Genomic DNA, 16,904 nt, shown 5'->3' with positions numbered 1-16,904 from the left:
CCGGCCCACCCTTGGCTACGCCACTGCTTCCATTGTAAGTGTCGTACTTTAACACATTTTCAAAATGATTATTCTAGTAATCAGTAATGGAGTGGTGGTGGTGTAGTGGTCTAAAGAACATAACTGGTAATCTGGTAATCATAAGGTCACTGGTTCGATCCCCACAGCCACCACCAATGTGTCCTTGAGTAAGGCACTTAACTCCAGGTTGCTCTGGGGGGATTGTCGCTGTAATAAGTGCACTTTAAGACGCTTTGGATAAAAGCGTCTGCCAAATGCATAAATGTAAATGTAATCATTATTATAGTAATACCAATAAAAATACATACAGTTGATTAGTATGAATCACTCAGTAACATGAACACTGTAAAATACAGTGTAATGATTTCTCTGCACAGTTGTATAACGCTTAATAACCATGACAAGATGGCAACATACACAACTGTTTTGGACGTTCTGGAGCAGTGGGTGAGAAACAATCCCCCCCTCATCCCTCACTCTTCTTCAGGGAAAATGGTGCAATGTCCCACTACACACCTCTGGACGTGTGTGACAGTTTCCCAAATAGGAGCGAAGGCAAATGTGACCACTACTGCACATAAAAGGGACACGAGACCTGTTTGGTATTTATAGTAATACTTTATTGGAATGATTCTTGTGGTGCAAAATATCACAATTAACTTGAACCATGTCCTCAGAAGTTAGCACTGGAATCCACTGAGTTCACCTCCTGCTCCGGAGGTATTTGTAGCCTAGAGTTTAAGATTTGCGTGTGACAAATTCTCACCCAAAAAGGAGCCAGATGCACTGCACCCATTCAGAGAGAAGACTTTGCCTATGTGAAAATATGCACAAATGGAAGAAAACAGGAGGAAGAAATGGCGATGCAGCGACTCGCTGGAAGGTGTCAACCGCAAGGCCTTGTCCGTCTGAATTGCGCACAAAGTGTGTGTGCAGTTTTGTCAGGTATTATAAATGTAACCCAATGAGAGCCGTAACGATTACACAGTAGTTGTAACAATACTAAACGAACAAAACTAAAACATGAATTCCCCCTTCTGCACAGTCAAGGCCGTCAGTCGGGTGTGTACTCACCAGCTAATCAATGAAACAACTGACGATGATATTGACACTTGTAGGATTTCATGGCACATTTCATCAGTGAAAGTTCAAAGTTCATCAGTGAATATTTTACAGAGAGCGGTGGACCTACAGCTGAAAGAAGAAAATAGAAATGGTGCTCATGGCTTCTTTTCACTGCCATTTTCACGGTCATCCCTTCAGTGCATTTTGAAGAATAAAGAAACACATGACAGTACACAGGACCAAAAATATTTCGGTTATTACACAGGAATACACATTTATTGTCTTTTTGTTTGTGTGGTTGTTATGGTGACCTAGCGGAGACTTGCGTCGCACCGTTGTGGTATCTGTTCAGGATTATAACTAACCCCCTCTCTCTTTTTGTGCGGTAACAACCATCCCAGTCCGCTGGCTGACAACTACACCCTATCGAATCCATCTTAATTCATATCACATGAACAGAGATTTTAAAAAAGAAAAGAAAATTACAAACATGATTAAAATAGAGGAGATGAAAAAGGCCTCACTGTTTATCCCTGGAGGTCTTCTCTGCACTCTTCCGCTGGTTTCTCTGCAGTTTGTACAGGAGGAAGGATCGCTTAAAAGATTCATGCACTTTATCTCTCTCTCTCTCTCTCTCTCTCTTTATTTGGTCGCCTCTTCCGCTAGAACTCGGCAAATTCTTTTCCACACTTCTCCGTGAACGATACACGGATTTCTTCTTCCTCGTAGTCATCAAAGTTGCTGGTGTCCCCGGGACCTCTGCATTTAGGCACAAATGGGGCCTCCACCTGTTATAACATACATGTTGTTATTACGTTTGTTTAATGTTAATGGAATATACTGGGTAATTAAGTGAAAGGTCAGTATGTGATTTTATCGCACTAGAATCATGTTTACATGCATATTGTTTACGTCTTGTGGCTATAGATCGGAAACGTTGAGTATTGCTGTTGATTGAGCTCTGAATACTCCTTTAAGTGTTTAGTATGACGATCTCAAGAAAGCCAGATGTGTCCCAACCATGTGTGATAAAGCGAGCAATGAAAACGAGTCTCTTCTATGTCAGTTTGAGTTTTGCCATAATGACTGCGAAAGGCAAGAGGTGCCAGATGGGTCAGCAGCTTCAGTTAATGTTCACATCAACCATCAGAATGGGGAAAATATATGATCTCAGTGATTTGGAGCGTGGCATGATTGGTGGTGCCAGATGGGTCAGCAGCTTCAGTTAATGTTCATATCAACCATCAGAATGGGGAAAATATATGATCTCAGTGATTTGGAGCATGGCATGATTGGTGGTGCCAGATGGGTCAGCAGCTTCAGTTAATGTTCACATCAACCATCAGAATGGGGAAAATATATGATCTCCGTGATTCTAGCATGGCATGATTGGTGGTGCCAGATGGGTCAGCAGCTTCAGTTAATGTTCACATCAACCATCAGAATGGGGAAAATATATGAGCTCCGTGATTCTAGCATGGCATGATGGTTGGTGCCAGATGGGTTAGGAGCTTCAGTTAATGTTCACATCAACCATCAGAATGGGGAAAATATATGATCTCAGTGATTTGGAGCATGGCATGATTGGTGGTGCCAGATGGGTCAGCAGCTTCAGTTAATGTTCACATCAACCATCAGAATGGGGAAAATATATGATCTCCGTGATTCTAGCATGGCATGATTGGTGGTGCCAGATGGGTCAGCAGCTTCAGTTAATGTTCACATCAACCATCAGAATGGGGAAAATATATGATCTCAGTGTATTGGAGCGTGGCATGATTGGTGGTGCCAGATGGGTCAGCAGCTTCAGTTAATGTTCACATCAACCATCAGATATGGGGAAAATATATAATCTCAGTGATTTGGAGCATGGCATGATGGTTGGTGCCAGATGGGTCAGGAGCTTCAGTTAATGTTCACGTCAACCATCAGAATGGGGAAAATATATGATCTCCGTGATTTGGAGCGTGGCATGATTGGTGGTGCCAGATGAGTCAGCAGCTTCAGTTAATGTTCACATCAACCATCAGAATGGGGAAAATATATGATCTCCGTGATTCTAGCATGGCATGATTGGTGGTGCCAGATGGGTCAGCAGCTTCAGTTAATGTTGACATCAACCATCAGAATGGGGAAAATATATGATCTCAGTGATTTGGAGCATGGCATGATTGGTGGTGCCAGACGGGTCAGCAGCTTCAGTTAATGTTCACATCAACCATCAGAATGGGGAAAATATATGATCTCAGTGATTTGGAGCATGGCATGATTGGTGGTGCCAGATGGGTCAGCAGCTTCAGTTAATGTTCACATCAACCATCAGAATGGGGAAAATATATGATCTCAGTGATTTGGAGCATGGCATGATTGGTGGTGCCAGATGGGTCAGCAGCTTCAGTTAATGTTCACATCAACCATCAGAATGGGGAAAATATATGATCTCAGTGATTTGGAGCATGGCATGATTGGTGGTGCCAGATGGGTCAGCAGCTTCAGTTAATGTTCACATCAACCATCAGAATGGGGAAATATATGATCTCAGTGATTTGGAGCATGGCATGATTGTTGGTGCCAGATGGGCTGGTTTGAGTATTTCTGTAACTGCTGATCCCCCAGGTTTTTCACACACAACTTTACTCTAGAATTTACTCAGAATGGCACATAAAACATCCAGAGAGCGGCAGTTCTGCGAACGGAAACATCTTGTTGATGAGAGGTCAACAGAGAACTGACTAAGTTCTGGTTTGAACTGACAAAGTCTACAGTAAATCAGATAACCACTCAATACAATTGTAGTGAGCAGAAAAGCATGTCAGAATGCACAACACGTCAAAACTTGAGGCAGATGGGCTACAATAGCAGAAGATCACGTCGGGCACATTATTAGGACCACAGAATTCCTAATAGAGCGCTCAGTGAGTGCTGAGTTCTTGGCCAAGAATTTTTAAGATTGGCAGTGACTGTTGGGTTGTGCAGCATTTTCGCCTTCCACGTGGATTGAAAAATGACTTGTCACATCACGCTTGGTTGGGACACGGAGTAACATTTATGACAAAAACAATGCTGAAGAGTCAACATGTAAACAAAGCACTGTAAAGAAGGAGTTTACTGTCATTTTACTGTTCAGTAAACATTTAGCACTCATTGTCGACCCCAACTCTGGTCAATATGAACTACAGAGTGATTGAGATTACTTAAAATGAGGATTGGAAATGTGTTTCTCACCCTCCGCTGGTAAATGGCTATCCAGTCAGTACTGGAAAACCACTTGTGTCCTTTGATGTCATTTACTCCATTTTTAAGGTTGCCATAACGCTTGGTCAGGTCCACCTGCAGCAGGTTTCTCAACAGGTCCTTCAAGTCAGAACTGAAGTGAGACGGGAATCGTACCTGTTTAAAGACAGAAATGACAGCTGTATTTTACTTTAAAGTGCTACTTTTAAGGCAGACAAATCCACCCTTTAATTTGGACTTTAGACCTGTAATATGTTGGGATTTCCAAGAAAGAGATTCGTGTTGGTTGGTAAGAATGATAAATAGTTAATAGGTGTTATTTACAAGATGGGAGGCTGGTTGGAGTTGAAATGACTTTGCATTGTGTATAATTTATCCTGGGAATTTTGAGTGGGTTTACTTTGGATTTAGGGATGGTTGACATTAGAATTAAATGAGATTGGAAAGGTTTGATGCTTTGAACAACACATAGGATTGTGTCAGGCTAAAATAGGTGTGTTTAGCAGTGTAAATGGCAATACATTTTCTTTATACAAAGCATTGCTAAAACTTACACAGCAATATTCACATGACTAACTGAGATTTTGTGTAAGAAGAGAGTGACCTCTGCTTTATGATGCAATGGATTGTAGAGCTAAACTAATTGGTGATATTTGGTCACATGATGACAACATATATACACATCATCTAGAACAGAAGTAAAAGCCTGAAATTTCAATAGTCAGTTTGGAGAGTTCACTGATTGTACTTTTTGCCATGCATCACAGGATATTTATGCCATTAATAAATCTTTTTTCTTCATTGCATCATTTGGTAAAATTACAGCTTGATTGGAAATGACGGCCAGTAAAACATGCTGCTTTGTTTTCCTCAAACATCACTTCTCTCATTGTGTCTTCACTTTCACTTGGTTTACAAGCACACTCACTTTTGAATACATTTTATTAGGGGCAAAATTGTTTGATGTGATGGAAATGTTGTCATGTTTTAATGTTAACGTTGATTTCACTCTTTGTTGAGATTATTATAGTTAATAATCAAAGTCTTGGTCTGGGACAAGACGAAAACCGTCAAAACTGTACATAAAAGGACGGAGCCGAGCGGCATCTGGGTAGAGCGAGGCCGGGTAGATAAGTGGCGAATGACTTCCGTTCTAGCGAGGGGAGGCGGGAGTATTTAAGGAGAAGAGATGGTGGCAGATGGGAGAGAGATGTACGAAGCGTGTCCGTGTCTGAATGTTTTTATGATTTGACGCAGCTGGCTTCAGATACACCGGGTAGGGAAGGAGATATTGCCCCAAATGAAGGAGTTCAAGTACCTCGGGGTCTTGTTCACGAGTGAGGGGACAATGGAGCGGGAGGTTGGCCGGAGAATCGGGGCAGCGGGGGTGGTATTGCACACACTCTATCGCACCGTTGTAACGAAAAGAGAGCTGAGCCGGAAGGCAGAGCTCTCGATCTACCGGTCAATTTTCGTTTCTACCCTCACCTATGGTCATGAAGGCTGGGTCATGACCGAAAGAACTAGGTTGCGAGTACAAGCAGCCGAAATGGGCTTCCTCAGAAGGGTGGCGGGCTTCTCCCTTAGAGATAGGGTGAGGAGCTCATTCATCCGTGAGGAGCTCAGAGTAGAGCCGCTGCTCTTTTTTGTCGAAAGGAGTCAGTTGAGGTGGTTTGGGCATCTGGTAAGGATGCCCCCTGGGCGCCTCCCTAGGGAGGTGTTTCAGGCACGTCCAGCTGGGAGGAGGCCTCGGGGAAGACCCAGGATTAGGTGGAGAGATTACATCTCCACACTGGTCTGTGAACGCCTCGGGGACCCTCAATCAGAGCTGGTTAATGTGGCTCGGGATAGGGAAGTTTGGGTCCCCCTGCTGGAGCTGCTGCCCCTGCGACCCGACTTCGGATAAGCGGTTGAAGATGGATGGATGGCAGCTGTTTGTTTATTTATACACTGGAAAGTGTCATTAAATGTCTATGTATCATATGTATCTATGTATACATGTCTATGTATCCGGTCCCAGGAGGAGGAAGGTTGCTTCCAAGGATCGTGATGGAGTGCTCCATCCAGTGGCACTGGAGCACGCATCATCCAGCAACCAGAAGGGACCGCTGAGTGGTCCAGTGCCATCACACGGCATCGCAGACGGAAGCACGACAGCGAGCTGAGAGCCAGTTGATGGGGTGTCCGGAGCCAGCAAGCCCGTCTCTCTCTGCTTTCTCTCTCCCTTTTGATATCACCACCCCCTCTTCCCTTTCTCCTCTCTTTTTCCCTGTACCTTATCCCAGGCAGGCACAGGTCAGATCCGGAGACCGGTGTGACCCATCGATGCTCCCTCCCTAGAAATGGAATTCAATGATGGGGATATGTGGTGAGCAGTGTGGAGTCAAGCAGCATCTGGGCAGAGCAAAGGGAGGTGGGAGTAACTCCAGTGGGAGTTATTTCTTTTTTGCCCTTTTTCCCCCCAATTTGGCATGCCCAATTCCCAATGTGCTTTAAAGTCCTCGTGGTCACATAGTGATTCACCCCAATCCGAGTTGGTGGAACTCAATAGGTAGTTTTGGCCACATTTAAGCGGTCTCAGTGAGCTTACCTTTCCTGAGACAATCTTTTCGTAGATCTGAATGGGTTGATCGGCGAAAAACGGAGGGTAACCAGCAGCCATCTCGTACATCAATACACCCAGAGCCCACCAGTCCACAGCCTTATTATAACCCTATAAAAGAGTGAGCATATCAGAGAATATGTTCCTTTGTAACAAAACGTGTAAAATTCAGAGAAACTGGGACGCATGGCTCACCTTGCTGAGGATAATCTCTGGGGCCAGATACTCAGGCGTGCCACACAATGTCCACGTGCGACCCTTGACCCGCTTCGCGAAACCAAAATCAGTCACCTGAAACAAAGGTGGCACAGACGGCGCAGTGATGTATACAAGCATGTTTGTATAGATATCACAAACGTTTCTTTGATGTTGCAATTGATAAAGCCAGGAGGGGACAGTACAGGCAAGATTACATGCAGAACATCTGTGAAGCTGACATTGTTCATTTACATTACAGGTTCCCTTTTGCAGAAGCACCCAAATCTGACATGACCCCCACCCCACAATCCACACTACATCTGACATTTTCAATTCTAATCTTGACCTTTTTTTAATGCATTTGGCAGATGTTTATATCCAATGTGAATTGCAATGCACTCAATGTAAACATGTTATCAGTTTGTGTGTTCCCTGGGAATCGAACCCATGGTCTTGGCATTGCTAGCGCCATTGTCTAACAGTTGAGCTACTATTCATATGAATTGCACCATCTCTCTCAGAGAAAATGTTTATTTTTCAAACAAAAACAAAACATGCATAAAAATCAGGATTTTTTTAATCAGTGGCTTCCTAAAAACACTTCAAATACAATGAATAAAATGAAAATCAAATACATCAGTAATGTAAATGCTCGCATCTCTAAGGAATATGAAAATTGCACAGAAAGGTGCAAAAATATGTTTAAAACCGTTGTATATTAGATACAATACAATGTAAAATTGTAACGTTAATATGTACGTTTAAGATTGAATCACTATCTTAGATCTTCAAATTTAATATAATAACAAAATATGATATATGAGAAGGGTTGAAATATGAAATATTTAAAATCTTATAATGATGTTTTGATGTTTTTACGAATGCAGGTGAGTTCTGACTAGTTATGGGACGATATGGTTATCTCACGAGGTTTACTGATTGATACCATCCCGATTCTGTAAACTTTAATGACAAAGTTTGACATAAAACTTTTTTTTTTTTTTTAATGCTTGTGCAAAATATACATTTGTATTCAAAATAAAGTTCTTTAATGCACAATTTAAATATGTACCTTTCACCGTAAGAAAAGATCACAAACAAATAAGCCTTCTAAGGCCTACATAGAACTGAGCAGAACCTGCCCTGAAAAAGTTACATTTTTTGATTATTATAATCACATTTGAACTTTTTAAAAATATAAAAATTCGACACTATCAACTAATATTATTTCTTGAAATTGTATAAATAATAATTATATGAGCCGTCGAGTAATAACACTGAGTTTACATTCATTTGCATAAAGCGCTACGCTGGTACTGTCCCTTTAAGAGTTTAACGCGCATCTCACAGGTTCATTCACTAACGAGAGAAGTCTCTTTTTTTTATCCCATCCGTAAAATTAATATATCTTTGTATCTTTTTATCTGACTAAATCTCATCTTTGATGGATACACATTACACGGAGGAAATGGTCCATTTGAATCTCAAGCACTTTTCAACAGTTTACTAAATTTAGGCTCTTTAAGAACCTTGTGTGAACCCTGTAAACAGTGTAAATAGTAGCAGTAGTGGTAAATCAAGAGATAGAGAGATGATGATGTTTGACGGGACATTTCATTTATGATCACATGGACAGAGTTTTGCCTCGTCATTTTATTGGTTCGCAATATATCGAAATTTGATATATGGTCCCATCCCTAGTTCTGACATGGCTCACTTATAAAAGTTCATGTGAACAACTTCACCAAATAGAAATCAGATTTGTGCAGAAAATCGTAAATCAGCACGTTGTCTTGCTGTACCGCTTTTAAATGAACAATGCAGCCATGCTCGTGTGTGTTACCTGGATATAGCCCTGCTGATCGATGAGGAGGTTCTCTGGTTTAAGGTCTCTGTAGATCAGGTCAAGAGCATGCAGATATTCGAATGTCAAAACTATTTGTGAAGCGTAAAACCGCGCATGGGGTTCACTACAGAAGAGAAAGCCAAGAGGACACAGAGAGAGAAACAAAGAGAAAAGACACATTTATATCAGCTGGTTGCTCCAAGACACGCTCTTGTTCGTATTTGTGCACATTATGTTTGATGTTGCTGCTGTTCTGCACTTCTGAATTGTCCTTCAGGAACTATTACAGTAAATCTCTTTGTATATCTAGAATGTAAATACGTTTACCTGAACCTGCCGATTCTGCGCAGGTGTGAAAACATCTCCCCTCCCTGAACGTACTGCATCACCATGTACAGATTAGTGTTATCCTAAAACACACACACACAGACAGACAGACAGACAGACACACACACACACACACACACACACACACACGGTCTCTAAAGGCCCGAATATGTACGAGTGTTTGGGAAATTCTCATGCCTTTAGGGGTTGATTACATGTATTAACCAGTTATTCACGTTCTGCTGAAACTCAATGTACCTTGAAGGAGTACTCTAACCGCACCAAGAAAGGGAAGCTGACGGCCTGCAGTATCCGCTTCTCATTTAATGTGTGTTCGATCTGCTTCAGCTTCACAACCTGAGAGAGAAACAATAAAAGAGTGAATCTTATGAATGGCAGGAACCTGTTTAGGTCATATTTCACCCCTACATCAAAGAAAAGCAAAAAAAAAACCCTTTTCCTGTAATGGACAAAATGGACAGCATGTCCGAACTGAGAAAAACGAGAAATATATATTAAAAAAAAACATGCTTTAACTTTAACTTAAGAAATATTGTCTTTGGTTTCATAATTTTTGAAAAACCTTTACCGCATTTAAAAAACAAACAATTATTTAACGATTTTAACGCGAATATGTTAAATTCTTAAATACATGAGAATGTACGAAATTTATGGTGCGTTCACATCCAAAAGCGTTCAAATTTTCACCTCGCATTGCTCACGCGAGTTTGACCGCTGGATTATAAATTTGTGTTTAAACTCGCGTTCACGCGAGTAACGCGACCCCGCGAGTATTCCCGCTTCTCTTCCGGAAAAGGACAGGGGGAGGGGCTTCTACGACTTGTTCATAGTAAAGTTCAACCAATAGCTGGAATCGAGTAGATGTGCATATTTTCAGAACTTACCAGGTCGACCAACTTCCTCGCTCACGTTCCTCCAAGCGATGTCTTTTATCGTCCGGTCTCTGCACATGTATGCCGTTGTGCCCAAACACCGCTACAACAAAGTTTTCATCCATTTTTCCAGATTTCTTCTGCTAGTACGTCAGTGACATCCGGACAATCTCAATGCCGATAGGCTTTCACGACAACACATCATGCAGATTTCTCGCTTGAGTTGAAAAATGTAAACGAATACGCGAATGAAGCGATTTCACGTGGAGTCGCAACATTCGTGCCACCCGCCGCGAAGTAGCGTCTATTCGCGTCTTTGCATTGACTTTGTATGAAATTGCTCCACGCGAAACGCTCGCTTCACGTTGTATATGAACGCACCATTAATCTTTAATAAAAAAAAAAGCTGAATATTTACAAATACGATTTTAATTAAAGTCATAAATATCAAAACGTTTTCTCAAGGTTACAGCGTTTGACCAGAACATAATGTGCCTTTTCATAAAAATGTGGAAATATTAATATTTAATAATATGACAAAATAAAACTTCACACACAGTCTTGAGGGTCTAAAGTGTATTCAAGTAAATTGTATTTGTAATGTATTTTTAAATAAATGAATAGATATGGACAAAAACAGTCACGTCATTGAACATCTCGTTACTGTAATGCGGAAATACATTAATTATATATTTAATAGTGAGAAGTTTATTTTCGTTGGTTGAATTTGTTGTTCTACTTTTAATTTATGCTGATTAATATTATAAAATATCTAGATACATAATAAGTTTGGAGGAAAATGTTCTTAAAGATCATGAAAATAATGTCACAAAGTAAAAATTATTAATGGCCCTAAAAAATGAACATTAAAATATAGATTTATTATATATAAAATATTTAACAATTTTGTATACACTTTTTTCTTTTGTTTAAGTGGTGAAATGTTTTCAACAGATTTATCAAAAATAACATCTTGATGAAGTTTTAGGTAAACCGTGACCGTCCAGTCTCATCGACATTAGCTCCGCCTACCTTCTGTTTGTTAAGTATCTTCATGGCGTAATGCTGCCCGGTCTCTCTGTGCCTCGCCAACATCACCCGGCCAAACGACCCCGTGCCCAGAGTTTTCAACCGGTCAAAGTCCTCCAGACACGCTGTGTTCTGAGGAGCACAAACTCAATTACAAATGGGAAGTTGCTATGGCATTTGTATTCGGTTGTTAAGGCATACGAGTAGTTTTCGGCACATTTCTATGCGGTCACTAGAGTGTCCTGGATGGAGTAAAGCCTCTATGATACTCTGCTCTCTAGATATGCCTTCTTCAATGTAAGTCTATGGGATTTTTTGGAAGTGTAATTGTCCACCAGGCCAAAAAAAATTGCATAAGTCTGATTGTTTAGAAAGTACATTTCAAGACAGGTCTCCTAAGCAACCAAATTGGCCCGGTTGCTAGGGAGGGTAGAGTCACATGGGGTAACCTCCTCGTGGTGGTGATTAGTGGTTCTCTCAATGGGGCGTGTGGTGAGTTGTGTGTGGATCGTGGAGAGTAGCATGAGTCTCCACATGCTGTGAGTCTCCGCGGTGTCATGCACAACGAGTCACGTGATCAGATGCGCCGATTGACGGTCTCAGAAGCGGAGGCAACTGAGACTCGTCCTCCGCCACCCGGATTGAGGCGAGTAACCGCACCACCACAAGGACCTACTAAGTAGTGGGAATTGGGCATTCCAAATTGGGGAGGAAAGGGGATAAAAACAAATAAAGAAAGTACATTGTAACAATTCGCATGATTTCAGATACCAATCATGTCTGTGGCATGAATGTTTAATCCATTGATTAGGGATTTGTTCCAATGACTAACCCTAAATTTGGGCAATAGTAATAGTGATGATGGCCCAAGAGAGCCCAAATAATTCCATAACAATACTGTTACAGACACACCAACCCATGTACGGGAATGCCATACAATCTCCTCCGATCCACTCACCTGTGCAGGACTCTCCCATTTCCTGAGGAAATCTTCTTTGGCAAAGGCCAGAAACTCTTTGACTACGGGGAGAGACAGACCAGACATCGACTAACATTTCAGTCAGTTTTAAACATTTGTGAAATTATTGGTCCAATCAACATTATTAACCATTTGCAAATAAAAACATTAACCCTGGGTTAGCATGTACAGGCTGCAATCTTCCACCTTCTAACATTACAACCATCTAAAAAATATCAAATATTACATCAAACTGCCTCAAAATCAGCCTTCGGACACAACACGCGATGATCTCATTGTGCAGTTTATAGTGACTGGCAGGTGTTTAGGAAAGTGCTGTGGCAGTGTTTGATGCTATTCCGTGTTTAGCCCTGTTGTACTCTACATATATAAATATAAGCTGGTGATTGGCAGGCTTCGATAATTAATGAGCTTTCATGGTTTCACTGTTTGCAAGTTTATTTACTTTGTTGTTACGTTTGATGATAAAGCTTTCTGAAGTTCTACACAACATTACCCATTCATAATCACACAAATACCTGTTGATTGTTACCGTCATCATGTGTTGCCATTAAAGTGAGGTGAAGTTGTGTAATAGACAACATAGCATACATTTAACTTCTCTGTGGAAGTCCATCGGTCATGTGGTACATGATCAAACATGTATAAATAAGGAAAGTTCGAAATTTGTACTATTTTAATCAAATGTTAAGTACAATTTGAGTTTAAGAACCATGTTCATCAGACTGTTAATAAAGTTATTGGATTAACTGAAATGTTTAAGTTAAATTTACTCAGGACTCAAGTCGTTAAGTAGATTGTACTACATTTTTGATCATTTAAATCTACACCGTGATTATTTGATCAAAATGTGATTATTTGATCTAAATGTGATTATTTGATCTAACCACGATTATTTGATCTAACCGCGGTTACTTGATCTAAATGTGATTATTTTATCCAACCGTGATTATTTTATCTAAATGTGATTATTTGATCTAACCGCGGTTACTTGATCTAAATGTGATTATTTGATCTAAATGTGATTATTTGATCTAACCATGATTATTTGATCTAACCACGATTATTTGATCTAAATGTGATTATTTGATCAAAATGTGATTATTTGATCTAACCGCGGTTACTTGATCTAAATGTGATTATTTTATCTAACCGTGATTATTTTATCTAAATGTGATTATTTTATCTAACCGTGATTATTTGATCTAACCGCGGTTACTTGATCTAAATGTAATTATTTTATCTAACCGTGATTATTTGATCTAAATGTGATTATTTTATCTAACCGTGATTATTTGATCTAAATGTGATTATTTTATCTAACCGTGATTATTTGATCTAACCGTGATTATTTGATCTAAATGTGATTATTTGATCTAACCACGATTATTTGATCTAACCGCGGTTACTTGATCTAACCGTGATTATTTTATCTAAATGTGATTATTTGATCTAAATGTGATTATTTGATCTAACCGCGGTTACTTGATCTAAATGTGATTATTTTATCTAACCGTGATTATTTGATCTAAATGTGATTATTTTATCTAACCGTGATTATTTGATCTAAATGTGATTATTTTATCTAACCGTGATTATTTGATCTAAATGTGATTATTTGATCTAAATGTGATTATTTGATCTAACCACGATTATTTGATCTAACCACGATTATTTGATCTTACCGTGATTATTTGATCTAACCGTGATTTTTTGATCAAAATGTGATTATTTGATCTAAATATGATTATTTGATCTAACCACGATTATTTGATCTAACCGCGGTTACTTGATCTAAATGTGATTATTTGATCTAACTGTGATTATTTGATCTAAATGTGATTATTTGGTCTAAATGTGATTATTTGATCTAACCGTGTGTAAAACAGTTAAAGGATGGGCAAGGAGGAGGCGAGAACCGGCTTGTCAACATAAATGATATTTAATGAGAACTTAAACCAAAAGCATACACAAACACACACATGACGGACATGCCCGTAATTCTCTCTCTCTCGAACCACCGTCACCGGCCGCCTTTATCCCTCGCGCGCCTCATCAGGCCGATTGGGGACCGGGCGCGCGATACTCCGACCCGGCCCTGCCCCCCTCCGCACCACACCGTGATTATTTGATCTAAATGTGATTATTTGATCTAACCGTGATTATTTTATCTAAATGTGATTATTTGATCTAACTGTGATTATTTGATCAAAATGTGATTATTTGATCTAATCACGATTATTTGATCTAACCGTGATTATTTGATCAAACTGTTATTATGTGATCTAACCGCGGTTACTTGATCTAAATGTGATTATTTGATCTAAATGTGATTATTTGATCTAACCGCGGTTACTTGATCTAAATGTGATTATTTGATCAAAATGTGATTATTTGATCTAACCACGATTATTTGATCTAACCGTGATTATTTGATCTAACCGCGGTTACTTGATCTAAATGTGATTATTTGATCTAACCATGATTATTTGATCTAACCGTTACTTGATCTAAATGTGATTATTTGATCTAACCACGATTATTTGATCTAACCGTGATTATTTGATCTAACCGTGATTATTTGATCTAAATGTAATTATTTGATCTAAATGTGATTATTTGATCTAAATGTGATTATTTGATCTAACCGTGTGTAAAACAGTTAAAGGATGGGCAAGGAGGAGGCGAGAACCGGCTTGTCAACATAAATGATATTTAATGAGAACTTAAACCAAAAGCATACACAAACACACACATGACGGACATGCCCGTAATTCTCTCTCTCTCGAACCACCGTCACCGGCCGCCTTTATCCCTCGCGCGCCTCATCAGGCCGATTGGGGACTGGGCGCGCGATACTCCGACCCGGTGTATTTATAAAAAAAAAAATCAAATACACGAGTTCAAAACATATTTTAAGTATTTTGAAATATTTTGATATTCAAAACATTATTTTAAAGCCTTAAAAGGAAACTATAGTTTATCCCCATTTTATTATTTGATTGATATATTTTGTTAAATATGTAAAAATGACTTCTTAAGGTTTATGAAGAACACATGCAGAAAATAAGCACAACTATTTATTTGACAATCAGCCAAATTTCATAATCGAGACGTATTGATCACCAAATATTCCTTTGAAGTATTCTCAACAGTGAAAACTAAATCACAAGATGACCCAGGGCTAAAATTGACCCAGGGTTAACAATTTCATGTGTGAAAAGCTCAGTAACACACCTTAAGCTAGTGGGGTGAAAGGTGGTGACGATTCTAGGGGGCCAAAGGTCCAAGGGGTCCCACAACAAATTCTAAACTGTACTTTTTAATAGGCAAGTGGCCCAGAGCAAGATACAGTCAGGGGGCCCTGATTAGCCCCCCTCAGTCTAATAAACACACAAATAACCCTGAAACAACACACTGTTTGAGGCTGTAGTCGCCATGACAGCATCAGCATCTCTGCTGAAGACTCGCACATGCACGACGATGTTCTTGAGCTTTTTATGATGCCGATCGCCCTTATCGATTATTATTATTATAATGATGATGACTGAAAAACACCCACCGCTTTCCATCTCGTTGCCCCGTTTGGCGGCCGGCGTGTTGCCCATGACTCTGGGCCTGTCAGGCGCTGGAGAGCCGCAGGTACGGAAGGATGCTGCCGTGTCTGTCGCGGCTCTCACGGTGCGTTCGGGCGAAAGGTGTTCTCCGAACGGCTTTGAACGTGAAAACAGAGGACCGTTGACGCGTCCGATCGTTTCTAGGATAAACAGCGGTCCCTTATGAACTGATGGGCCGCCAGCATCAAACCGGGCTCGGGCGTCCTTTCCTGGCTTGCCTGACTCTCCTCCGCGGCCCCGCAGTCCTCTCTCTCGCCTCCTGCCCTCGGGGGTGTTCTGTAAGCGACGCTCGCAGGAGCGGTGTCCTTCCGGTGGGATACCGCGGCCGAAAAACACGGCGCAAGTGTGCAGGTTCAACGAGAGCTCGTTGATGCAGCTGCGCTTCCCGTGGCCATCGACACTGACTCCGCCTCCGAGATGATCCCGCCCACCGGCTCCCCTCATTGGTCAGACGGAAAGAGACGGACAGATGTGCGGAGCCCTTGAAATACTGTATTTTTAAAGTTCACTGTACACGAAACTTTGATTATTGAAAGAAACCCGTTATTGTTATGTGGAAAGTAAACATGGCAAATACACTGGCTAAATTATTTATACATAAAGGCAAGCAAAAAAAATAAAATAATAATAATAAAATATATCGATATTTAAAATTTGTCGAATTTACAGTGAGGTAATAGAAGTGAAAGTGGGCCATTTTTGGAGGGTTTAAAGGCAGAAATGTGAAACTTATAATTTTGTAAAAACACTTTCTGGGATAGTTCAACCAAAAATGGAGATTCTCTCATCATTTACAAACCCTCATGCTACTGGGCAGTGAGGAGATTTATAGTAAAAAAGACTTAAATATTGATCTGTTTCTCACGTACACTTATCATATTTCTTCTGAAGACATGGATTAAACCACTGGAGTCGTCTGGATTACTTTTATTCTGACTTTATGAGATTTTTGGAGCTTTAACATTTGGGTCACCATTCACTTCTCATTGTATGGACCCACAGAGCTGAAATATTCTTCTAAAAATCTTTGTTTGAAATCATATGACTTTGAAACAGTATGTTAATGTTTACTGATTGGCCCCCCATTCACTTC

At 40.2% G+C, this 16,904-nt stretch overlaps 1 protein-coding gene across 1 annotated transcript; it reads right to left on the bottom strand.

The window, feature by feature from the left end:
* Positions 1-628: 628 nt before the first annotated feature.
* On the bottom strand, positions 629-16,197 carry LOC127651560 (cAMP-dependent protein kinase catalytic subunit alpha-like). Its single transcript, XM_052137455.1, has 10 exons — positions 15,757-16,197; positions 12,174-12,235; positions 11,219-11,347; positions 9,552-9,650; positions 9,294-9,376; positions 8,964-9,090; positions 7,118-7,213; positions 6,911-7,033; positions 4,312-4,476; positions 629-1,874 (listed from the first exon to the last, which is right to left on the bottom strand). The coding sequence occupies exons 1-10, from the start codon at positions 15,800-15,802 to the stop codon at positions 1,749-1,751; spliced, it is 1,056 nt and encodes a 351-aa protein (XP_051993415.1). The 5' UTR covers positions 15,803-16,197; the 3' UTR covers positions 629-1,748.
* Between the last annotated feature and the right edge of the window lie 707 nt (positions 16,198-16,904).

This window comes from Xyrauchen texanus, chromosome 11 (assembly GCF_025860055.1).
Source record: "Xyrauchen texanus isolate HMW12.3.18 chromosome 11, RBS_HiC_50CHRs, whole genome shotgun sequence".
NCBI lineage: Eukaryota > Metazoa > Chordata > Actinopteri > Cypriniformes > Catostomidae > Xyrauchen > Xyrauchen texanus.
The sequence above is the reverse complement of the archived record's forward strand: the minus strand, read 5'-3'. Positions and strand labels throughout refer to the sequence as shown.